The 27,238-nt window shown below is 40.9% G+C and overlaps 1 protein-coding gene across 6 annotated transcripts in view; it reads right to left on the bottom strand.

Annotated features, from left to right (window-relative positions):
• PTPRE (protein tyrosine phosphatase receptor type E) overlaps positions 1-27,238 on the bottom strand; it is a 99,099-nt gene that overhangs the window by 15,472 nt on the left and 56,389 nt on the right. For 3 of the 6 annotated variants that reach the window (XM_077930366.1, XM_077930364.1, XM_028729945.2), the window contains exons 2-9: positions 22,021-22,127; positions 11,190-11,292; positions 10,801-10,874; positions 6,646-6,779; positions 3,476-3,566; positions 1,667-1,743; positions 1,502-1,538; positions 210-307 (exon numbers count right to left, since the gene is read on the bottom strand). In XM_077930366.1, the coding sequence (XP_077786492.1) occupies positions 210-307; positions 1,502-1,538; positions 1,667-1,743; positions 3,476-3,566; positions 6,646-6,779; positions 10,801-10,874; positions 11,190-11,292; positions 22,021-22,127 (721 nt within the window). Of the gene's footprint in view, positions 1-209; positions 308-1,501; positions 1,539-1,666; positions 1,744-3,475; positions 3,567-6,645; positions 6,780-10,800; positions 10,875-10,975; positions 11,089-11,189; positions 11,293-22,020; positions 22,128-27,238 lie in introns of those variants that run through there. The other 3 variants (XM_077930365.1, XM_028729947.2, XM_028729948.2) reach the window with 3 other exon arrangements.

Here is a 27,238-nt window from a genome sequence, read left to right as displayed (position 1 = left end):
AAACACCATTAAGTTTCTCAGTTAGTCACCAATTATTTGCTCAGAAGTAAAGAAAGTTTAGTTAAGCCAGCATGCTGCAGCGATTGTGTCAGAAACCCCAGACTTATTAAAGAACTCGGAACAGGAAGTGGTAACATTAGTAACAGTCTTGTGAGTTATGGGAAAACTCCAAACAGTATGAGGGGAAATATTTTTAAAATGTGTCCTACCTCTTTTCTCTCTTTCACATTTGTTAACATGACAATAGTTGCAGACTTTTGTTCCCATATCATCCTCCAGAAATCATTTACAGTGTCTTGTTTAGGGCCTACACATACAACACAGCTATTTAATCAAAAACTATGATGAACACAAACAATACTACTGTTAAAAAGAAAAAGGGGAAAAAATATTTATTTCATTTATTTAAAAATATCTCTATCAATAATAACGTTCAAAGCAGTTCACAAGATTTAAAACCAACCAAATAATTCCACAATAAATACTAAAGCAGTAGCAATGCTGCCCAGAAGCAAAATTGTCAAACAAAAGCCCAGGGAAATAAAACTGTCTTCATCTAGCACCTAAATAATGCTAGCATATGTGGCATGCAAACAAATGTAGACAGGCTATCCAAAGAGGCAGAAAAGGTCCTGTCTAACCTCAGAAGATAGGGCACTCAGTGCAGGGCCTCCAAATATGATGTAATGGGTAACTTCATAGAGGACAAGGCTGCACTTTCATTAGATGGAAATGGTCTGATAACAAATCCATGTGCTTCCCATATTTACTGTATGTTTAAAGCAGAGCTATGCATCTTAATGCAGCTTATTAAAAATAGCATTTCTCACTAAATAGAGATATCTGATTCTAGTTCATAAGAGGAATGATGTCATTGTGACTATGCTATCTTTCACTGTCCAAAATCTCCCTTTCCTTTCATTTTGGCTTGGGTGCTTCTAGATAGCAACTTCTCACACAACTGGAGCACCAGCAGGAGATGGGATGGGACGAAACAAGGCAGGGACTTTGTAGAAGACGTATTTCCTCATGTGGAGGGTTGGCAAGGTGGTGGTTAATTTCTCACTACTGTTGCCTGGCTGCTCACACCTTTTCCTGATGTGCTATATAGGGCTCGGCCTTAGGCCTGGCTGCCTGTTGATGTAATTTGGAGAAATGGATGAAATTGCACTAAGTGCTTAGTCCATGTCTTGAGCAGCCCATCCTTCACGTCTGGGTTCTGTTCAGAGTTAGCACGCCAGCTGCAATGGATGGCTTAGAAACAGTCCAAGGCTAAATGCCTGGAGCAGGACTACTCATCTACCCTCCCTTTTCTCTAAGGAATGTGTGAACATGCAGAGGTGGGTATAAAGCCAAAGCTGTATTCAAAAAGCTCTTTAAAATCTGACTGCCTAAGCATAAGGGTAAATTCTGAAGAACACATTTGCTGAAATTGCTTTGTACATGCAGATGTTTAAAGCAAAACATTTAAAAAGAGAAATGGATGGAATAATGGAGATACCTTGAGCTGCTATAAATTTATTCTTTTCCTTGTAGCCCTGGAGGAGAAAAATGTACACAGTTGTCTTTTAAACTTATGCTCTTACAATATGAATTTCAAAACTGTCAATGTGCTGCTTGCTTTAAAAATTTAAAAAGTAATTTAAAAAGAAATCTATTCACTTACATCTATATATGAAGCATTGATGTAGTCTGAACACTGAAGTCCACCTATTTGCGTTAAAACTACCCTGGAATGGTCGTCTGTAAAGAACAAACATACACAATTAGAAGCTCCTTTGGCAAATATAGATACAGTGCTGACAACCTTCTGAAACACATTGTTTTCTTCTCAGCAACAAAACAAACTCTAAAAACATTATTCTGCCTGATGAATACCTTAAGCCAATAGCAACACCATTTGATTTATTAAATTTGTATACCACCCTTCATCCGAATATCCCAGGACAGTTCACAACACAAAAATGCAAAATGAGAATACATAATAAATACAAAACAAAACAAAAACCATTAATGAGACCATGAAACAAAATCAAATTTACTGATGAATTCTACTTCAGCAGTTTCACTCCGCGGTCCACTTTTAAAGTTCCTTTCTCAAAGAATATTAACATTAAGTTTTCATCTAAGACTAAAATATCATTTCACTGTTTCGGAATGCAGCCATTTCTATTGTCAAATATTTGTCCATTTATAATTTTCATGTAGAGACTGACCTGTTTGTCTTACGCAGACAGAAGAAGGGCAGGTTAGAAGTGATACTTGTCAGGCATCAGCATATGAACAGCCTTAATATGGCTGATGCTATTATTGTTGCCTCCAGCAGCAACCAGCTAAAACCATGCCAAAACCATCAGTGATGTACAGCCATCCTAAACAATTATATTTCTCTCTCACAGGCCTGGGGTGACAGGCCTTCCCTTGTTTACATTCAGCCCCTCGTGTAAAAAGGTGACCCAGCCTAACGGAGAGACAGAAGCCCTGGGACAAGGCACTGCTACAAACCTTGATACCAGCTCTGTCCCCAAATGCTCTCAGGCAAAACTGTTACAGGACCTAATGGCATCAGATAAACACCAACAGGAATTCATTCATGTGCAGTCACCCTATTCTCTTGACTGTAATTTATTTTAAATTGATTTTAATATTGTACTTTTAAATTGCTGCAGGTCATCTGAGGCCTTATGATGAAGGGCAAGAAAGAAATCAAAGCAACGACTGTCATCCTGGTATCACCTACCAACAAGGACAAAGCTGAAGGAGAACTCAGGAAGTTTGAGTCCATTTATTTAGACCGTAATCAAACCATAATGGTTACCTCCCCAGTTATATCTGTTTAGCAAAGGTTAGAAAAACCATGTTATCAGTGTTGTGAACTGTCAATGTGATTTATCTTAAATATGCAGAGCTGACCCGCCCATGACGCGGGGTGAAGAGCCCACCTCAGGTGGCAGAAGTACCTGCTTCTGCCGCCAATAGGGAGGTGTTCTGGCATGTGACGTTGCCAAGCGAGTGGCAACACTTTGAGGAGTGCGCTGACTTCCACCAAGTTTGGTGAGAGGTGGGAGTGGTGATGGCGGAAGTGGAGGAGGGGGGGAGGAGGCAATTCCTGTTTTGCCTCGGGTAGCAAAATGGGACAGGTCGCCCCTATCAATACGTTTAAGTTTAACACACAACAGTCACTGTACATCTTGGTCATTTGGCTGAAATGTTTACTATTTTTCACTTTATCCATGCACATTTCTATCTGCCAACTGAGAATAGTACCAATGCATGCATCTGTTGAAGGAGACTCTAGTCGATAAAAGCTAGGGCTAAAGCTTGTAGCCTTTAGATGCCGCAATACTGTTGTTTCTTTCTGCAACAGATTAACATGGGTACTTGCATGGAAAACACTATTACTTTAATAAGAATTTGGTCCTTCCTAATATAAACCTTATTATTTATAATAAATCAACAAATCATTAATACTTACAAGGTAGTATGTTGGGATATCTGTTCTTTTCTCTGTTTTCCTCTTTATTTGCCATCTCAAGTGTTCCTTGCATATATCCAGGAGGTAATGACTACAGGAAAAATATGTGGTGTCGGTTCAAAACTGCATACCATAGTGAGTAGTTACATAGAGGAGATGGTTTAAGTAAAACAGCTGTATCCCATGGAGCTCAATAATGCCCACATGAAAAGGTTAACAAAATTCTTTGAATCCACCAACCCCAGGAGTAAGTTCCAGTTTCAAAGAAAGATGAGTGTTTGTTGTTTGCACTGGCAACTTGAAATAACAATCTCAAAATGACTCATGTAGTGACCACGCCATTAAGAACTGAAGCATAAAACATTGAAAATGAACAGGATTATCGAGTATGGATGAAGGACTCAAAATCCCAGTTATGTGAATCCAAAATAAGAAGTTCAAAATATGCAAGGACAATCAAAGTGTGTGTGTGATATGATTAGCTTAACGTCCTATGTTTTTAGAAATCTATTTCAATCCACATATAAATGTTCATTAGAAACTATAATGACTATAAATGTTTAAAGTTTTTAAAGAAGATATGTCTGCATAGAAATCTAGGTTCCAAATCCACACCAGGACCTTGTGCTTGTAATTTGTGGAAGAAAACTTGCACTCACTTACAATTTAAGTGACACATGTAGTTTGCGCCTTAGACATGCCCATCAAATACATAACATACCATCTGACCATCAACGCCAGAAGGCAGTGTTGATATTCACTAGGTTCATGTCCCAATCAATTAGGGCAGAAATGCACCTGGAGGCATGCTTCTATGAACAGATTTCCAGCTGCACTGGAAAGTGTGCACACCTGTACCACAATATGTCCTTGGAGTCAAATCATTCAATCCCAGTAGGAACACACTCTCTCTCAAGCCAGTAGTAACATGCAACACCTTGTTATACATCACTCTATCCGGACCAGGACTTCCGTGTTTTAAAATAGGGTTTCATGTAGTTTGCATTACTACATTTAAAATAGGTACATTGGTACATTCTTCCATTTTGGAGGCAGGGTAAATTACCATTAGAAAGTAATAAACATAATTAGTGAAGGAGAAGAAGTTTTTTTTACTATGAAATCATCTAATATATTTAGGAGATCCACACTGTGCCAAGGCATCAGGATGTATTTAATTATTATTATTTATGATTTATTTATTTATAGACATGCAAAGATAAAACATTTAATTGACAGAGATGCACTATTACTTTTAAAAAGGCACATTTTAAGCATATAATCATAATAAAAACTGCTGACATGCAATCCTGACAATTATAGCCTCCTCCTATATTATAGCACTGCTGCATAACAGAGACGGTTTAATTGGCATTTTCTTTTTCACTTAGATGAACTCAAATCTAAACTAATGCTGTTCCTTCATTGCCATGGCTGCATCTATGAGACCTGATGTAAGGAGTAAGTTCAGCTTCACAGAACTGTTCATATGAGGTCAGAGAGCAAACCCAACATAGTATGTTCCTTTCTGCTAGTGAGCAAGCAGCCAGGAAAAAGAAACCCTTTCTGTATGCAACCACAATGTAGCAGGAAGCGAAAGAGCAAGCCTGCTTTACTGAACGAGGTGAGGATCGTATTTACAAGAAACCTTCAGCACCATTAAAAGCAGATATTGAGGGACTACTGCTAATAGGGAGCCAGAACTTGGGGGACCAACAACAACATACACTCCTCTAGGGGTTGTGCTCAGATTAACAACATGCCTCTGCTTCCTCAAAATTGTCATATATTTTTTAATCGGTAGGAAGGTCAGGGTATCACAGGTCACTGATTCGAAGGGGAAAGCTGTAGACTTCCCTAGGTATCTGAGAAGCTTCAGTTCTCTCCACATCCCATTTGCCAAGCGGCAAATAACAGCACAATGATGCACAGTTGCTACCACAATTCAGGCCTCAGCAAGATTCATGGATTTTCGGCACCTATCCATATGCATGCACACTATTCTGAGTTGTGGGATAGCTTGGTGATTATTTATCTCTTTTCTCCATAATAACCAGTTGCTAATCCCCATTTCTTGCAACAAGGCACTGTGGAGTGGGAAACTCCATAGCTTTTAAGGCAAAGGTCAGAATGTTTGATAGGAGGTAGGATTTCGGAAAGTTGTGGCACACGGGACAGAGTGTCGCTCAGATATGTATTGGGAGAAACTCCCTAGGTTTGGAGAATATGAACACCACTAAGAAATGACATTGCTTTTTCTACCTTTCCCCTTTCTTCAGTATTTCTACAGGAGAGAATTGCCAATGCCCTTAATTGTTTATGCTGTAGCACAGTGGCTCTGTGTGTGCTGGAAATGATGTACAGGAACTTGGCACATGAGAACCTGGAGGGGTGGCTGAATGACCAGTCAGGATGGGCAGACTGGAAGCAAAGCTGCCCTGAACCTGAACCAGCCAGGTGGAGTAAAACTATGATGGTGTTTGCTCAATAGAGGCACCCTGCAGAACTCCTCCCATCCCCCAATATAGCTGGCAAGGAGCCTTATAAACTATCAGTGTGAACGGAAGACCTACTTATTCACCCAGCCTTTTGGTTGAATGCTGCACTTTGCAAACAGGTGTTTTAACTACCTATGTGTTCTTTCCTGCTTTGTTGTTTATTGACAGCTGGACTGCATAACTTTATTGTGGGTTTTTTTGGCACTGTATTCCTCTTCAGGATTATTTTGCATGAGATAAGTTGATAAAAGGAAACATAGTTAAGCACACAGGAGCTGAGAATGAAGAGCCATTTTGAGTTCAGGCACAGCACGGATTGTAAATAGAATACAAGGCCAGCCCCCTGCATGACTTCACTGGCAAACCTGGTCATGCCTCAGCAAGATTTTTAATGTTTCTAAATGGCACGGTATCAAAAAGGAACGATGGTAAGGTTTACATAGTACAGGCCCATACCTTAGCCTGAAACAAATGCCAACTGATGCACACATGTAATTTTTAAACATGAGGTCCTACACCTTTTCTTCTTTTAGAGGAAGAGTAGCCGGGGGAACCCAGGCAGATTAGCAGGGTATAAAAAAATAAAATAAAAGTATTACACACAATTTGTTACCTGCATTTGCTGTGTCGTTGAAGAAAACACAACATTCAATACAAAATATGAAGACTTACATTAAACTCCTCCCGAAACAACTTCCCATCATCAGCTGCTCTTATCCGTATTTCATGTTCCAGATGTTCCACTGGAATAGGAAAATACTTTTTGGGGCCAGAAGGAGACCTTCTGAGAAGCATCTGTTGTTCTGCTGGATAGGATGCCAACATAATATATATTATTACATATGGTATGAATAATGACACTGCAGTTCAAATGTTCATTTAGAATCCCCTGCTCACCAAAAGAATGCTAAGGAAGAATTTTATCTGCAACTCTGAGGTGTGTTCCTAAGATGATGATTTGGGAGGGGGTGGAGTTGGGGTGGATGAAAGCTTCACCAATAGGAGCTGGGGTGGGTAGGGAGACTGGGAAACTGGGGACAGACAGTGGGCAGAATGGAAACACATCAAACTCAAGCAATGTGTACAATGATGTGCAAATTTGACTTGAAACGAAGCGGGGGGGGGGGGGGGGGAATCTCACTATGTTTTTAGCCAGCATACTCATAATTAACAGTGAATATCAATGGAGTATTTAGCTGAGAGGAGGGATGTACATTTAATCCTCTTAAACTGCATGGCAAACCTGTACAATTCCAAAATGGAAACACTTACCATACTTTACACAAGTAAAAATAAATAAATCAAACAGTAAACACTATACATAAAAGCATACAAAGGGGAGCTGATGAAAACAAAAGCCTCACAATAACAGCAGGAAAAAGGATGGGACACTGTTGAAAGAGAAGTTTGTCAGTGGAAGCTGCTGGTTTGTTACTTTGTGGTTTTATTTTATAATTTTAATGTACTGTATTTTTCCATCTATAGGACGGAATTTTGGAGGACTCAGATTTAAGAAAATGGGGGAAGATGTATCCGTGTATAAGACACCCCCTAATTTTTGACATTTTAAAGGGAAAAAAACCTAGTCTTATATACAGAAAAATATGGTAAATTGTACTTGTTTTAACTATGTTGTATAACCTGACTTTGGATCATTTGGTGCTGGGTGGGCTATAAGTTCTAAGAAGAAAGAAAGGGGAAAAATATCCCATAGCAGGAATATTAGTGCCAAAGCAAAAGGGGGGGGGGGAAAGAGTTCCTTTCTGGGATGGGAGGGACTGAAGGGAAGGGAAACACACATCTGAACAGTTTAGATGCTTCAGTTTAGTAATTCTGAACTCATAGCTGAATGAGCTCAATTTCACAATGAGCTCTTCTGAAGGGAAGCCCCACATCTAGAAACACCCACCAATATTTATTCTGCTGAATCTGACAAGCTGACTATTGTGTCATTCATTTTTAACGCTTTCAATATGTTGTAGTGGTTGGAGCATTGGAGTAGAACCTGGAAGACCAGGGGTCAAATCCCCACTCAGCCATGAAGCTCACTATGTAACCTCGGAGCCAGCCACCATCTCTCTCAGCCTAACCTACATCACAGGGTTTGGGGGAGGATAAATTGGGAGGGGGAGAACAACATATATCACATTGGGCTCACTGGAGGAAAGCGGGACTATGTGTTAAATAAATACGTACACAATAAAAGACATTTAATTCTCCAGACGACTGCCGTATATATTGGTTTTGTAAAAATACGCACAGCATTTGAAAAATGAGCATTAATACAAGCTGTAATGAAGAAAAGGCATGAAACAATTTAGCTGTGATTCCTGCATGACAGGGGGTTGGACTATATGACCCTTGGGGTCCCTTCCAATAATTCTATGATTCCCCCTCTTTTTGTTTCCTTATTATCTGTTTCTGCTGGATGGTGTATTCTTGTGTAACACTTACTATGTCTATACAGTGGTACCTCGGTTTAAGAACAGTCCGGTTTAAGAACAATTTGGTTCACAAACTCCGCAAAACCGGAAATAGTGTCTTGGTTTGAGAACTTTACCTCAGTCTAAGAACGGAATCTGAACGGTGGAAGGGCACCGGCAGCAGGAGGCCTCATTAGGGAAAGTGCGCCTCGGTTTAAGAACAGTTTTGATTTAAGAACGACTTCCGGAACGGATTAAGTTCGTAAGCCGAGGTACTACTGTATTTGTATTAATGTATTTGTATTTATTTATACATAAAATCAGGTGCAGCTCAGTGGCCAGTAGTGTAAATTGTGAGTCCAGCCAAGCAGTTTAAGGATTAAACTCAGCTATAAACCAGCTGCTCCTGGGCAAGCTATTAGCCCCTTGCCCATGAAATGGAAATTTACAATACAGGACTATTGAAAGGATGACAGGTTGAAGCCCTCAGTATGCCTCTGAATGCAACGCTGCTGGGAATAAAAAATGGGGGACATGCTGTTACATCCAGCTTGTGAACTTCCTATAGGCTTCTGCTTGACTCCCGTGAGCCCAGGATGCTGGACTAGATGGGCATTTGGCCTGATTCTGAAAGGCTCTTCTTACGACCTTACGACAGAGGGCCTTCTCGGTGGTGGCACCTGCCCTGTGGAACGCCCTCCCTTCAGATGTGAAGGAAATAAGCAGCTATCTTATCTTTAAAAGACATCTGAAGGCAGCCCTGTTTAGGGAAGTTTTTAATATTTAATGCTGTATTGTTTTTAACACTCGATTGGAAGCTGCCCAGAGTGGCTGGGGAAACTCAGCCAGATGGGCGGGGTATAAATAATAAATTATTATTATTATTATTATTATTATTATTATTCACAAGAGAGACTGTAACCTAGTATAAACTCCCACTGGAAGAACGGGGAGGGGGTGAGGTGGGGTGGGGGGGAAGCAGAGATTTTTGCCAGCTTCACCTTCTTCCTGCAGTCCTCCAAGCAATCTCATGTGTTTCAAAGAGCCTCAAACCTTTGAGAGCAGATTCTCAGTGGGAACTGGCAGTTCCAGGGAAAAGGACAAAATAGTAACTTCCTCCTTCCACTCACAGGAGTGCCCTAGTTCTGCTCACTGAGTTTCTGGATCCAAGCCACGGAGAGTTAAACTACACAAATGTCACATGTGGCTGCCTCTTGCTTTTCATTCACAGGGGAAGGGGTATTATTGGGGACACAGCATACCTGGAGTAAGGCATGTTCCATCCTTCCTTAGCTACAATGGACTATAATAGCATATTTTATTTTATTTATTTGTTTTAAAAAACTAAGCCTTGAAATTTTGTGAGCAAGGGGCACACTACGGGGGTTGGGGTGTTATATCTGGAAAGCAAAATACTCGCCTAACCAACCCGCTATAATTCCAGTTACAAACTGTAGTTTCACACCAAGAGAATGTTTCTCACAGCACAATCCTATGCACATCAACACAGAAGCAAGTCCTGTTAAGTTTGGTAGGACCTTGGTCACATTCACGCCATACACTGAAAACACATGACTTCCCCCAAATAATCTTGGGAGCTGCAGTTTGCTGAGGTCTCTGAGGGGGTAAACTAAAGTTCACAGGATTCTTTGGGGAAAGCCAAGTGATTTAAAGGACGTGACCTTACTCCAGGTAAGTGTGTACAGGATTGCAGTCTAAAGTGCCCTGAACACTCGGAATGCAATAGGTATTAGCAACATCACACTGGTTATGATCTAGGACAGAGATAAAGATGCTTAAGAACCACTACTTTTAAACCAAAGTATTATTCAATAGCTGCAACTTTCTGCAAGTCCAGTTCATGGCTCTGTTTCAAGGCTATTTTTAATACATGAAATAAAAACATCCAGTTCACTCAGCTGGGTTCTACAGTGATTTCTGTCTCCTTCACAAATGAATAGGTATGATACACATGTTTTCAAACTACTGTTTCTCACATTTACAAAACATTCTTGTGTAATTATTTCTTTAAAATATTTATATACCCTTCTTCAAACCTGATTTTAGGACAAGGTATGCTTAAGATCTCTCGGTTCTATACCTAACATTTATAATATGTAAAAAGTGGCCCAAGTCTAACTAGACTTTAAATATAAATATATATATAAATATATTCAATTTCCAGTCTTTGTGTTGGATCTTACACCCTGTTATAGATAGAAACTTGTAAGCAGCATATTACTACAAAAGCGAAAGTTGCTTTAAAAAGTAAAGTTTTTAAATTAAAAACAACAACTAAGAGTAACAAACATTTCAGTAACCAAACATTTACATTCAGCATTATATTTACCACTTTAAAAAACCTAAGATTTTCAATATTAAGTAAATAAAATTTATATTTTACCTTGCTCTTCTAAGATTCCATTCGGTATTTTTTTATCACTTGAAGTCACCACTGCTTTTCTGTGTTTCCTGAACCTTAATAAGTATAACAAGATAAATTTAGGGGGATAGTGCAGATCTGTTGTGGATAAATAAGTTACCTGTTTACGTATAATACTGCAGCTTGTCTCACAAACCATGTAATTCTGGAAAAACTCTTTCTAATCATCTTCCGTTTGTAAAAGCTTCAGATGGTGGAGAGAAACAGTGTGTGTAACATCCTCCGCTGCCCTTGCTAATGTGGGTGAGTGCAGCCGGCACAGCTGCACGCAACACACTTTCATTTCCTCATTAGATCACATGGAAACAAGACAGAACTAGTTCCAAGCTAAGCGTCTGATGTCTGCTTACCTGAAGAAATAGCCAGCTAAAAGGATCAGAATTATAAACACCAGAATCAGGATCAGCATTGAAGTCAACAGATGTGGCGGTGGGCTGTTTTCTTTTGGAGGGCCTAGGAGTTTAAAAAGAGAAGTAAGAAGTGGGGAAAGAACGAATTTCTTAATCTCTAACAGATAAAATCGCATACACACAGTTCCTACTTAACAAATTACTTAACACGAATCAGCCACATAGCATTTTGAGCAAGTTATAATATCTTTTGAAGTTCTTGGCTAGAAATGAGAATCCTGACAGCAACAATTCCCTTGTCACTTGCACTTCCAGAATAGTTTTGCCATACAGCTATTTGCTTCTTTGCTGTCAGACAACACCATCAAACCATAAATGGCCTTCATGTACCCTTCTGAGCTTTAATAATAATAATAAAAATAAATTTTTATTTATACCCTGCCCTCCCCAGCCAAGACCGGGCTCAGGGCGGCTAACAACCAGTAATAAAAACAAGTTGATGAAAATACAATTTAAAAGATTAAGATACAACATTAAAACAATTAGGGAGCAATCTCATCATAGGAGGAGAAAGGAAAAAGAAAAAGGGGGAGGGAATCAAACTGATTCTGAGCCAAAGGCCAGGTGGAACAACTCTGTCTTACAGGCCCTGCAGAAAGAGATCAGATCCCGCAGGGCCCTGGTCTCAAGAGACAGAGCATTCCACCAGGCCGGAGCCAGTGTTGAGAAGGCCCTGGCTCTGGCTGAGGCTAATTTAACTTCCTTAGGGCCCGGGACCTCTAGGGTGTTGCTATATATGGACCTTAAGGTCCTCTGTGGGGCATACCAGGAGAGGCGGTCCCATAGGTACGAGGGTCCTAGGCCGTGAAGGGCTTTAATAGTCAAAACCAGCACCTTAAATCTGACCCTGTACTCCACCGGGAGCCAATGCAGCTGGAAAAGCACTGGGTGAATATACTCCCATGGCAGAGACCCTGTGAGGAGCCTCGCTGCAGCATTCTGCACCCGCTGGAGTTTCTGGGACAGCTTCAAGGGCAGCCCCGCATAGAGCGAATTACAGTAGTCAAGCCTGGAGGTGACCATCGCATGGATCACTGTGGCCAGGTCGGGGCGGGAAAGGTAAAGGACCAACTGCTTGATGCGGCGAAGGTGGATAAATGTGGAATATTTGACCACCAGGAACAGGTGGATGCCAACTGATTTTAAAAGGGCAGTAAGTTTTCCCCACTCACAAACCACCACCAGTTCTTACTTCCTCATCAACAATCTCTGCTAAAGTGCTACAGCATGGGTAGGCAAACTAAGGCCCGGGGCCCGGATCCGGCCCAATTGCCTTCTAAATCCAGCCCGCGGAAGGTCCAGGAATCAGAATGTTTTTACATGAGTAGAATGTGTGCTTTTATTTAAAATGCATCTCTGGGTTATTTGAGGGCATAGGAATTCGTTCATCCCCCCCCCCCCCCCCATATATAGTCTGGCCCACAACATGGTCTGACCCCTGTGCTACACTGAATATGGAACTTTGTGGTACCAGGAATTAAATACATATTTGTGGGAATGTACCATGGAATATGTCAGGGCTTTGCATCTGTTATCTCTTTTGACAAGAGGCAGGTGATAAATGGAAGAGGGAGAAATTTAAAACAGTTGCTTTCCCCCTTTCAGTGTTCCTGTCTTCTCATTGTACAGTGACAGGAGTTTAAGTAAAATGGGGGTGGAGCCACACTGAGATGAAAACTGGATTTAAACAATGCCACAGGTTTAAGCAAAGCAGGTATGGAGCGAAGCTGAGCTTTTTTAAATTAAGAAAACCCAGACAAGTCAGTTTTAACAAGGAAAATAGCAGAGATGGGTACAACTCAGAAAATAACATGAAAAACTGTTTTCCTCCACTGTGCTTTATTCAAACCTCTGCAGTTTAAAACCAAATGCAAATGAAGAAGGGATAATATAAGGCGAGAAAATGGGTGTTGACATTAAGCATATAAAAATACTCGGAGTAATAATCTTAGAAAATACCAACATCATATTTCAGAGGGAGGAAGGAAGAAAAGATGGCCGATGAGATATGAGAGATAAAAAAGTGTATAGTCATAACATTTTTGTTTTTACAATAATACTGAGACGACAGGCATTCCTTATGCAGAAACAAAAGTATTATTGTCTGCTGAATCCTTAGGGCTTTTCAGACACAGAACCACCCTAAATATTTAGTTACAGAAGCTTTAGTTACAGACTTCTTCTATTTATAATGAAATACTTTTTCTATCCAATGCCATCCATTGCAACAAAACTAATAAGTACCCATAGGACTAAGCATACTTCATTCTGCCTCATAACCTAGAGGAATCCAAACCAAGTATTGTACTTTAATTGATAAGGTTCCACCCCCCTCTTTTCCCCACCTATTGTTTCCTTCTCACAGCTTCTGAACTTTAAATAGAGCAGCAGATCTCCTTACATGCAACACACAAGATTGTGCATGTGCAACAGACTTTTGCTGAACAACGACTCTCTTGCAAAGCACGACAGTGGTTCACAACATAAAAACACAGAATACATAATAAAAATAAGAACAAACCAATAAACCCCCTCCCACAAATACGTTTAAAAAGACATAGCAAGTTAATCAGTCAAAAGCCTGGTTAAAGGGAAACATTTTTGCCTGGTGCCTAAATATATGTAATGAAGACATCAGACGGACGTCCCTGGGGAAAGCATTCCAGAAACAGGGATCCATTGCTGAAAAGGCCTGCTCTTGTATCATCACCCTCTGGATCTCTTGGGGAGGAGACACATGAGAAAGGCCTCAGATGATGGTTGTTGGTTCATATGGGGAGAGGCGGTCCTTAATATCAGAACTTGGAGAAGCTTATTAGAAGCTTGAGATCATTTGTACTACTCTTTAGCAAAAGTGCAGATGACAAAGTTGTGTGCTCTGGATGGGGTTACACACCCCTTAAAGAGGAAGATTGCAGTTTGGGCGTGCTCCTGGAACCATCACTGTATGTAAATAACAATAATAAAACTAATAATTATTATGGTAGTAATGCCTCATGAGATGAGTGCAATTATGTGCATGTACATGTGAAAAGGATCTAGGAGTCTTGGTTGACCACAAACTTGACATGAGCCAACAGTGTGACGCGGCAGCTAAAAAAGCCAATGCAATTCTGGGCTGCATCAATAGGAGTATAGCATCTAGATCACGGGAAGTAATAGTGCCACTGTATTCTGCTCTGGTCAGACCTCACCTGGAGTACTGTGTCCAGTTCTGGGCACCACAGTTCAAGAAGGACACTGACAAACTGGAACGTGTCCAGAGGGCGGAAACCAAAATGGTCAAAGGCCTGGAAACGATGCCTTATGAGGAACGGCTAAGGGAGCTGGGCATGTTTAGCCTGGAGAAGAGGAGGTTAAGGGGTGATATGATAGGCATGTTCAAATATATAAAAGGATGTCATATAGCGGAGGGAGAAAGGTTGTTTTCTGCTGCTCCAGAGAAGTGGACATGGAGCGATGGATCCAAACTACAAGAAAGAAGATTCCACCTAAACATTCGGAAGAACTTCCTGACAGTAAGAGCTGTTTGACAGTGGAATTTGCTGCCAAGGAGTGTGGTGGAGTCTCCTTCTTTGGAGGTCTTTAAGCAGAGGCTTGACAACCATATGTCAGGAGTGCTCTGATGGTGTTTCCTGCTTGGCAGGGGGTTGGACTCGATGGCCCTTGTGGTCTCTTCCAACTCTATGATTCTATGATTCGATGTGGTTACCGTACTTTCCATGCCACTGACACAACACACTGCTGGCATGGAAGAAACTAGGCTGTCGCACCCATTCCACATGGTTCTACTTACAAATGACACTGAACTACTTATGCACTTATGGACCACGGGTCCTACAATCTGCACACTGCAGGTGAAAACTATTGTATGCATATAAAAGTTTGCAAAATTCCAGGAGATATACTCTTACAGCTCAGGTGTAGCATGTGTGTGTGTGTGTGTGTGTGAACATAAAAGCACACACACACAATAAAATACATCTCTTAAGTGAGTTTTCACTACTATGAACTACTATTATTTTTTACTTTGAAAATATGTGTTTTTGGAATGATGGACAGCAGAATCAATGCCTCGTAAGGTCACCCACATTTTCCATGAAGTTTATTTTCCTATGTTCAAATGGCCATCCAGTGGAGGCACGTAAGAAGGGCAAGAGGGACCACCTTACCAACACTGGCAGTGTGAATGTAACATATAATAGGTAGGTACTGAAGGTGACTCCTAGCTCTGTACTGAATCCAAACAGCGATACTTCATCATCATCATCCTGTGTTATCACAACAACTTTCACTTTGTTATGGCTGTTCTTTGCAGCATGTCATGTGTGTAACAGAACATGCACATCTAATTTTTCAGGCGATGTTCTTGTTTTCTCTTGAAGTTATTACTAAAACTTTGTATGTTCACAATATTTGCTTTCCTGTTTTGAGCTTCACAATTCGACAAGGGAAAAATGTCCCATCACATGGAAAGAATGTTCCTGCTTAGGGATCCATCCATCCATCCATCCATCCATCCACCCACCACACCCTTCTCCAGCATACAACTCTGTAAATTGTCAGAGGATCCTGGAGGGCATTCTACTCTACACAACCAGTTTTCTGTTTCCCATCTTTCAACATTCTGCAGCTACTAAGAATGCACAGTTCACCCTGGGCTGGTTTGTCTTTTTTAACAGGGGTACTGTGTACTTCTGCAAACCCTGAAAATGATACTGTAATATTTAATGGATCCCTTTTTGGTGTTGGTGGGGTAAAGAGAAGAACATTTTTCATAAAGTATTTCGAACACGTAACTTTTTGTCCTTATGAACTTATAGATGGCATTGAATAAAAACATCTGAGCAGGACCTTCCAGTTATTATCTAGTTGCAGTCTTGTAACATCCCTGAAAAGGTTAGTATTATCCATATACAACGGATGGGAGGACTGAGGCTGAGAGCAGCTTGCCTAAAGCCACCTACTAAGTTCATGGCAGAGAAAAGATTCAAACCAGGAACTTCATGATTTGCAACCTAGTCTCTTAGACACACCACTGGAAATAATATGCACAAGAGCAGAATTTTCAAAAATCCACACTGGGGAAAGCTACTTAGTGATTTTCTGATTTCCATATGCCTACAAACTTGTAATACTCTTATGAAAGTGAATTATCTTTGCACTTTAAGTGCACAGAAGCATATAAATGCAACTTGAATAATCATGATTTAACAATTCTTATAATAAATATACTCAGCAGTTATACTATAAGCAAACACAAGCAACAAACTATCTGCTGCAGTCCTTTTCATTGCAACAAATAGTCAACCGCAGCAGTACAGGCCTAAAATAGAGTATGGCAATTTGTTAAACATGTGACACACGGTGGGCTATGTGGTTTGAAAGGTTTGGAGAGCTGTAGCAACAGTAATTTAGGCTCCACGTTATGAGAAGCTTTAGTTATAGTCTGGATAATCAGATCCAGCCAATCTTTGTAAATAACTTCCCTTTTCAATATGCCAATATCGCCTCTTACTAGATGGCACTCACCCTGTTCCTACTTGAAATGCATTAAATAAAACAGAGGTCCGTCCCCCCATCTTAAAAAAGATCTTCTCCCTGTATAAAATTTTATAAACAGGAAAAGCTTCAGAAGAAGATGAATGACCAGGAAGGAGCATGGCATCCATTACCCCCTCCCTGAAAGCCTGCACATGCATACTTAACCATGGTTTGGGCTTGGTGTAATATGCAAACCAGGCCACTGTCAAAGAGCTGAGAGGAAGGAAAAAGATCCTGTGGCCAAGGAATCAGTAAGCCTAGGGGTGTCTCTTCTAAGCATCCTTGCCCTCTAACCCCTAGATTATAGAATATTGCTTTGCTTGTTGAAGGATGCATCCGCAACCATGACACCAATCTCAACCATCACTGCAGACCTATCTGCATGCCTAGCCACCAACAATAATAAAAGGGGACAAAGAAAGTCCACGTTCTGTAAAGCTTCTTACCTATTGTTGCTTGATGTAAAAGAGAAAGGTCTGTTAGCACATGGGCTCTTCTCCACCTGGCCTGGGCAAGACTCAATGTGCATGCATACACCACCTCTGCTAGACAGGCAGCTAAATGCTTAATTTCATAGTAATACAAGCTATGACGTTACTGAATGTACAATTCTGGTTTTGAAAGAATGAGCTTTCAAAATGTTTCCACAGACCCTGAAGCAGCTGTCACTGGGATTGTGTTGATAGCCAGCTTAGTGTTGCTGTGCCATAGGATTTCTGCTTTCAGGCCCTACAGCAAAAATCCTGAGGGTTGTCAAATGAGCAGGGTGGGGGTGGGGGGGAACTGGCAGAAAGCATGGCAGTTTCCAAGGCATGACTTTGCTGTTTTCCAGGTTCTGCACAGGATGGTCTTAGGTGCTTGATTCTTATTGCTCCAACCAGGGGGTATATTCCAGCAGGTACTCTCTAACCCAGGATGTGAAATTTTGCAAGAAGGAATATGTTAAAAATCTAGTACATTAAAGCAAATACATTCCCCCTCTTCTGAGCAGGCTTTGTGGCAATAAGGTAGCATTCATCAAAGCTGATAACTGCCTGGGTGGATTAGGCTAAGCTCTTCTTTCTAGTTCCTGTTTCAACAACAGAGAGTCATATGCCTCTGGAAGCTGACAAACAAGGCATGAAGGCGAAGCCACCCATTTATGGCATTATGGGGAAAGGGGGAAGTTCTATATTGATGCTCTTATTTTTAGAAACCTCTATTGTATCTCCCCACCCCCAGCAATCTTTATTTTCCTCTATGACACCATTATAAACGTTTGTGGCCTATGTGTCTCTTAATACTAACATTTTGTATTGTCTGCTGTTTGCTGTTTTTGCAAATAAGGTAAGGTATTTTTGTTTAACCCCGCCGTCCCACACACAACCGATGTATCGCCAAAAACAACTTACACGTGCTTCACCTTGGCTGCATACATAACAAGCATTTGAAGCACATTTAGACAACGTGACTCCCCCCCCCCCAAGGAATCTTGGGAAACTGTAGTTCACCATTCACAGAGCTACAGTTCCCAACACCTTTAGCAAACTATAAATCCCTGGATTCTGTGAGGGAAGTTATGTGCTTTAAATGTATGGTGTATGAGCATCCTCTGTTAGAACAGCTGCTACACTGTTTATTTAAGCTACTGTAGAACAGGTGACATACCTGCTTCCCCTGGGCATTTATGTGGCTTTTGTCCAAAGTCCCTAGAGCAATCGGTATACTTGCTGAGCAAGAAAATGCTTCAAGTAACTCATTAAGAATTGCATTCAACAATACTCAGCATGCAAGGATCCCAAAGGGGACATGGAGGTAAAGGAACTTAGGGAGAGAAGAAACAGGAGAAGGAAATGTGCCACATCATTGCTGCTGAGAAGAGAGGTAGGTAAAGGTAAAGGACCCCTGGATGGTTAAGTCCAGGGTTGTGGTGCTCATCTCACTTTTCAAGCTGAGGGAGCTGGCGTTGGTCCACAGACAGCTTTCTAGGGTCATGTGGCCAGCATGACTAAACCACTACTGGCACACAGAGCTTTGTTATGAGAGCCAGAACGCACAGAAACACCATTTACCTTCCCGCTGCAGCGGTACCTATTTATCTACTCACACTGGTATGCTTTCAAACTGCTAGGCTGGCAGAAGCTGAGACAGAGCAACAGGAGCTCACCCCATCACAGGGTTTCGAATTGCCAACCTTCCTATCAGCAAGCCCAAGAGGCTTTACCTGCTAAGATAACTGCCTGAGAACACACACACACACGCACACACACACACACACACACACAGGAGGAAGGAGAGAGAGAGAGAGAGAGAGAAAATATGTAATATGACTGGGGGCTAAGCAGGCCAAGTTTCGGGGGGGGGGCCTCACCAGTCAAGCACAATTCGTTTCCCTTTCCCCAGAGCCCCACTCAGCACTGGTATGCTGAAAAGCAATATTAGCAGACCACTTGTTCCAGAGGAGAAGATTCTGTAGTGTTGCTGACTCACTTCCATCAGTCCTAGTCAGCATGGTCTGTGGACAGGGATAGTGGGAGGTGCTATTCAACAATATCTGGGGGGGGGGCACAGGTTCCCCTTCCCATGGCTGTTCTTTCAGTGCTTTCTGGATGTTCCTCCCCCCCCCCAATCTTCCTAGGGGATATTTTTTTTCAACACTTTGTAAGGATAGTAGCTACAAACTTGTTTGCACGAATAAATTTGAAATACTTTTGCTACCTTGTATTTTTTTTTAATTCAGAGAACATTAAAGTTACAATTATCATAGAACTGTAGTTGGAAGGCACCATGAAGGCCATTTAGTCCAACCCTCTGCAATGCAGGAATATTTTGCCCAATGAAGAACTCGAACCCACAACCCTCTACTGACTGAGCTATTTAAGTGTATAGTCATACCTCGGGATGAATACGCTTCAGCTTAAATATTTTCAGGTTGCGCTCCGCGGTGACCCGGAAGTAACAGAGTGCCACTCGTGCATGCACAGACACTCAAAGTGACATCATGCACATGCGCAGAAGTGGCAAAACGCGACCCACACACGTGCAGACATGCTGTCGCATCTTACGTTTGCTTCAGGATGTGAACAGGGTTCCAGAATGGATCCCATTCACATCCAGAGGTACCACTGTATGGGGTAACCAGGAAAGGATGCAATCTAGCAAAATCTATCAGTGTCCAAATTCTGTTCAATTTTAATAATAATAATAAATTTTTATTTATATCCCGCCCTCCCCGGACAAAGCCGGGTTCTGAGCGACTAACATCATACAAGTAAGATAATGCATAAAAACAAGCAATCAATAAATTAATATACATCCCACAATTAATTCAAACAAATTAAAATTAAAACTGGACAAGTGGCAATCTTCAGGTTAATTTTAGCCATTAATTAATTTTATTTCACAGGGCCTCTGTGGCCAACCCTGTTTAGATTTTACCCAGGGTAACTCATCTGTAACCTGTATCAACTGGGTGGTTCAGGTCTATGCTACTGGCCTAGCCCACATCATCACATCTATTCTTCTCTATCAAGAGAATGCACCATGTGGAAGCAGCTTCTACACTTTGGTGAAAGAGGATAGACCGTGCAAGCAAAGGTAAACTCAACAAATCACCCAACCAGTGGCATTATCATGCTTTAGCATCTTCATCAGTATACGACAGTGATTTTCCAGTTTGTTTGTTATAATTCTTTCTCATCCTGAAACTACAATCCACTTCTGAAATATACTCAGAGTCGCAAAGTGATTTCATGCTCTTTATTCAGCTCATAGTGGTGAGGAGGAATGAATGAATGTCCCCTCAAAGTATCTGCATTATATACATTATTTACACAATGGGCTGCACATGATTGGCTAATTCTGGAATTCTACTGTAAGCCAATCAGGTTGTGGATTCACTTATATCTGGAGCATGATTGGGTAGTTCCTGCCAACCAATCATACTGCTGCATTGTTCTAGGACCAATCAGACTGCTGCATTCTGAATCCTATTGTTCTAGGACCAATCAGACTGCTGCCTTTTGGATCCTATTGTTCTAGGACCAATCAGACTGCTGCAGTTTGGATCCTATTCAACACAGTACATAACAACTTCCATAGCTATAAACAAGCCAAATTGATCAGAAAGGGAAATGGATGCATTCTTCTGGAAAACTGAACATTATACATTCAGGTCTGATGGCAACTTTGGCAACAGATAACAAAGTTTAAAAACTTTGTTCTGAACTGCCGGCCCAAAGGAGAACTTGTGGGAACGGTTGGGTGCAGGGATACAACAGAAGGATTTCAAAAAACCAGAGTGATCAGTTCTGGTGCTTTATTAAAGAAAGGTGTAGAAAATATAATGAAAATGATGTACAGATGGTATATAACAAGGTAAAACTAGCCAAGTTGTACAAAACAAACAAGAAATTTTGGAAATGTAAAGAAAAAGAAGGCACGTTCTACCATATGTGGTGGGAATGTAAAAAAGTAAGAGACATTCTCGAATTGTCCCCCTTAAAAATCAAATTGCACCCTCTGGGGCGTGTGCCACACATTGGGAACCACAGGTCTAGAGGGTAGCTTCTTTATACAAGCCAGACCACTGGGGAAAAGCAAAAAAGCAAAAATATATAGAGAGAGAAATGGATACAGACAATAAAAAGAGGTCCCATGTTGCAGACATAAAAATATGCATGACTGCTGATTTAGATAAGCAGAGGTTCCTGAACCAAGAAATAAACTTGCATTTGGAGTAAGATTATTCAAATGCAAGGGAACTCAGTAAGAGGAAGAGCAGTCAGTTTCAAGTCAACTGCTCCTGCTTTATGTATTAATGAAGTTAATTGGAAAGCTTTAAAACCATCAAGGCTTTTGTAGCAGCAGTAAAAGAAGCTCGATCCCTGCCCTTTAGAGTTACCAAAGAACTACTGGCAGCCCTTAATGACAAGTACTGGAGGTTTGTAGCTTCTTATCTAGAATTGTAGAAAAGCCTCAGAGACGCTTCCAAAGTAGAGCATCATAACAAAATATTTGTCAATGGGAAATAGTCAGTCAATTACTCATACATATTACAGATAATGTTCAGCATGTATGAGTTGAGAAGAACGCAAGCCTGATCCCACATTGATTTCATAAGATATGTGACATGGTGCTATAAATGTTAAAGCAGGAAGCATGAAACACCATCTGAAACCAAAGGAATGAAGATTTATATGAACAAGGTACTGATGCAGACTGACCCCCAAAATTCAGTGTTTCTTACTTGTTGTTGTATCATTAAGTGATGCAGTCCCATTGCCACGCAACGCTTCGCCGTGCAGAAAACTAATGGAAATTAGCAAGACTGAACAGGAGTATTCCATCATGGACCTGTTAAGCAAACACAGAGAAAAATATAAAACCCATACTAACATACTCAAGTCATGTTCATACTATCAAGAAGGAGGTTTGAATTTTATTTTTTTGAAAGAATGACTTTTGTAAGGGAATATGATTTATCTGTTGTGTCCAAAGTCTTATAAGTATTTGTGAAACTACCAGCCTAGTGCCCAAAGTCTTATTCTATACCACAAATCTTCCAAGTTTGGAAAATTAAGGGATTTGAAAAACACCAAGAATAAAAACTTGCTACTCCAAAAAAGAAAAAAGAAAAAAAAGGAAGCTCCAGGGATTACACAGAAACTGCAACAGAGGACACATGCCCCACTCGCCCTTCCTCTTTTCTTCTGGGATATGCAAACTGGGGGTTTCTGCCTCTTCCTCAACATTTGGCCTTCAGTATCTCACCAGGGGAAAGGTGCACTAGTTCTCATGTTGCATATTACATGGAAGTACAAAAAGAGGAAATGCGAGTCACCCACATTTCCTTTGTTGCTGCTTGTTTGCACATCCAAAAGCTGGCAGAGATTACAAGCTGTTCAAGAAGAAATCTGACACAAATTCTAGTGAGTATAAAACTAAACAACATATGCAGAAAATGGAACAAATTCCTAGGTTGCGTGATGATCATTTTGTAACAATCTGCTGCTGTTCCAGTCTACTTTTCTTGCTGACAACTTAGTTTCTTATATGCTGAGTTGCTGGATTGTTGTTGTTCTTCCACAAGTGAGCACTGAAAACATGCAGTCGGAACTGGTACGCTTGAAGCTTCTACAACACCAGCTCCACTAATACATAAAATAATTTAAGTATAACTCGTAATCATACAACTAGATATTATAACTAGATATTATACTACAGACTGCAGGTCAGGTTTGCCTCCTAAAAACCCACACGCAGCAGGCTCAATTCAGTCTACGGGGGGGGGGGGAGGGGGGAGATCCCACTGAATGTAACAAATCCCTTTTCCCTTCCTTTCCTTCTTCCATACTCACAGGCACATCATGGGAGCTCTCCACATTCCTCCCATATCCTCATCTGTCCCTCTTCTTCCTGCTCAATCAAATAATGCAAGGCTGACCTATAGGAACGGCTCGACAGTAATTTGGGAGACGTGCTATGCAGAACTGCCTTGGGCATTCTCCCGGAACACCAACTGATGCAGCAGATAGACTGGTGACGGTGGGAGGCAGTGCGAGACAGTGGGATGTCACACCTTGGCCAAAACATATACACCAGCTGCCTATAAATTCCTGCACAAGGTTCGTGTACCAATCTACAAAGCCCTGAACAACTAACTAAAATAAGAATACTGTATTTTTTGCTCTATAAGACTCACTTTTTCCCTCCTAAAAAGTAAGGGGAAATGTGTGTGCGTCTTATGGACGCTGCACAGCTATCCCAGAAGCCAGAACAGCAAGAGGGATTGCTGCTTTCACTGTGCAGTGATCCCTCTTGCTGTTCTGGCTTCTGAGATTCAGAATATTTTTTTTTCTTGTTTTCCTCCTCCAAAAACTAGGTGCGTCTTGTGATCTGGTGCGTCTTATAGAGCGAAAAATACGGTACTCTGGCTGCTTCTCTTTCTCTGTAATGCGTTCACAGAGTGTCCCAACATACACACTGGGCCGAACCTACTATATTTTTAAAAATTATTTTGCTCCTCATTAAAGGTACAAAGGTATGAACTAGGCAAAACTAGTTGTCATCTGCCCCTCCCTCATTATACCATGTAAATATACAATACCAGCATGCAGAGAAATCCTGACAGCGGCATAACAGAACTTGTGCAGGAGAGAACCTTTAAAAGTACACAGGGCTTTAAAATATAATTTATCAAAAATTACTGGTTCTAATATGAGATGACAAAGTCAGGAAAAAACTTTTTGAATGGCATGAGTGGATAGAGAAGGGTCAAGGACCACAATTCAGTACAGTGGTACCTCGGGTTAAGTACTTAATTCGTTCCGGAGGTCCGTTCTTAACCTGAAACTGTTCTTAACCTGAAGCACCACTTTAGCTAATGGGGCCTCCCACTGCCGCCATGCCGCTAGAGCACGATTTCTGTTCTCATCCTGAAGCAAAGTTCTTAACCTGAAGCACTATTTCTGGGTTAGCGAAGTCTGTAACCTGAAGTGTATGTAACCTGAAGCGTATGTAACCTGAGGTACCACTGTAATACTAAATTGTATCACCAGACTTTCCTAAAGCACTATACAAAACATATTTTTTTAGCCTCAGGCAGCCTATATTCATTTCAGTAGTCACTGACAATATCAGTAACTGAAGTATGAAATACAATCCAAGAATTGGCTGAATTCCTAGCTGGTCTTTTTAAAGACACATTATTACAAGCGAAGAACTGAACACCTAAATTCAGCACACCAAATACAGTTCTAGTGACACAGACAGATCTTCCAGATGGTATCACTGTTCACCAAGTAGCGAAGTTATAGTTGACAGGAATGAATAATACATAATTTTTGCATCACTTCAGTAGTAGTGAGAATGATTACTACCAGGAAATTCAAAACAGTGACAGGCATAACAACCTAATGGGGGTTGGAGAGAAGCAAAGAGGTGATTCTTACACCCGTCCGAATTATTCCTCTTTAGCAATAGAGCTATGGCTTCTGAGTAGGCATACCTTGGATTTCATCAATACATACATTTTAAAAATGACATCGCGAAGTCCCAGTAAGTTGACAACAATTTACCAATTATGATAGCCACCCTAACCTCATTATAACTCAGCCTTAAAGGTAAAGGTAAAGGGACCCCTGACCATTAGGTCCAGTCGTGGCCGACTCTGGGGTTGTGGCGCTCATCTTGCTTTATTGGCCGAGGGAGCTGTCATACAGCTTCTGGGTCATGTGGCCAGCATGACTAAGCCGCTTCTGGCGAACCAGAGCAGTGCACAGAAATGCCGTTTACCTTCCTGCCTATTTATCTACTTGCAGTTTGACGTGCTTTCGAACTGCTAGGTTGGCAGGAGCAGGGACCGAGCAACGGGAGCTCACCCCGTCGCAGGGATTCGAACCGCCGACCTTCTGATCGGCAAGTTCTAGGCTCTGTGGTTTAACCCACAGTGCCACCCACGTCCCACAACTCAGCTTTCCTTATCTCTAAAATGTGTTCAGAAGATGCTTCAAGAGAATATGTAGGCTACTTTTGATTCACAAATAAGAAACAGGAAAAGCTCGAATTCAACTCTAAATTCACATGGATACTTCCGTCAACTATTCTAAATATATGATTAGATGCTATGGGAGGGAAAGTATATATTAAAATTCTAAAGCAAGGAAGTAGTTTTATGATTTCTGCTTATTTTTTAATCTTTCGAAGACACAAGCAATAAACAAGGCAGTACACAGCACAGCTAAAAACGATTCCCAAAGCTGTAAATGGCTTGAGCACTGGACCATTGCTAAACTGCCCTCCTCTCTGTCTCCCATTACAATCCCTAGTATAGGCAGCATCTTAAGCTTACTATTGATTATTCAGCTTACCAACGACGCATAAAGTCAACACTTCAAGAGCATACAGTGGTGTGTGCAATGTCTGCCTCTCAGCTATGAAATCCTTTTCCACTGGAGAATTGCCCAAACCTTTGTCTGACTAAAAGAAAATAGACTTTAGATTATTCACATACTAACGTGTCACCTGGACCCTAAACTCTTGTTGATCTTAACTATGGTTTGCTAAAAAAAAAAATTCCAAGTTCATTAACTGTGGTCTAAAGTAAAAAAATAAATAAAAAATTGTTGAAGCAAGCTAAGACTAACCATGTTTTGTCCAGATTTGAATATTGTGACATGGTGTAAGTAATTTAAAATCCAAATGAAAGTTTCCCAGCTCTTCCTTATAATCCTGTAGGGTAGGGGGAGCCAAGGCTTCTGCAAGAAATCCGAATTAGGCCAGTATGACCTGTTCAGATGGGCCAGGAAACAAATGCAACAAATGAATCAATGAATAAGTAAATTAGTACCCAGACTTCATTTTTATTAATCACATGTATCAAAAGCTGCTTCCTCCTGTTGGTTCTACATCATCCAATACCCAAGCTGACTATTCCAATGACACACAGATAAATCACAGCTTTTGAAACCATGTGGCGGACAATTATATCCACCAGGAAAAAAATATAGCCAGCTTGAAACTAGAGGTTTGGCAAAAAAAATTGTAGGTTTATTTGTAGAATTTTCATTGCTTAGTTGCAAAAACACTATACAGTATTTCTGAAAAATAATAATAATGAAAGGAATAGCGTGAGCTTAAAGAAGGATGTAAAACATGTTTCAATGGTAAAATTATGCCCGTTCCTGGGCTTGGATAACATTTCTCAGTTGCCACCATATTTTTGTACAGCAGATGGGGCTGTATAGCAAGAGACCTGAGCCACGTCAAATGCCAGTTTTCTGCTTTTCCTGCACTTTCTGAAACATAAGAAACTCTATCCATATCACATCCCCAAAACTTTTTTAAAAAAATAAATGTAGCATTATGTGAAAAAGGTGAAGAAACAAACTAAATATTTCTAACACAGACAAGTGTGACAATAGTTCAATACATACAGCATGCCTAGATGGAGTATGCATACGAGCACTTCTTTTGTTATAGAGAACTACCATGAGCTTTGACAGCAGCAGTGGGGATCCTTTTACAGCCCGAGGCCCACATTCCAAGGGCCACATTCCAGTGGTGAGAAGGGCCAGAAGTGGATGGAACAATGAATGCAAGTTTCTCCTTTGGACAGTAGGCTAGCTTCTACACACACACACCCCTTTCTCAATCTTCATCTCAGCAAGCAAGAGTCATCATCTGAGCTCAAGGACACATCACTGCCAGGCAAAAAATAATGAAGGACAAAGTGAAACAGGTCAAGTGAGAAGTGTAGCCTGAGGAGAGTCCCAAAGGACACACAGAGAGACCTGGAAGACTGCCTGAAGCTCCCTACCCATTTAATAATTTTGCAAAAAACAAAAATGAGTTCAGTGCAAAGTGGTTGATTGAAATGCATACTTGAAAGGATTAAAACTCCTGCAATCCCTTCATGTGAAGGTACACCACTGAGATTCATCTCTGATTAAGATCTTGGGACAAGG

Source organism: Podarcis muralis, chromosome 6 (genome assembly GCF_964188315.1).
Source record: "Podarcis muralis chromosome 6, rPodMur119.hap1.1, whole genome shotgun sequence".
Taxonomy (NCBI): domain Eukaryota; kingdom Metazoa; phylum Chordata; class Lepidosauria; order Squamata; family Lacertidae; genus Podarcis; species Podarcis muralis.
This window is presented reverse-complemented; position numbering and strand designations above follow the sequence as displayed.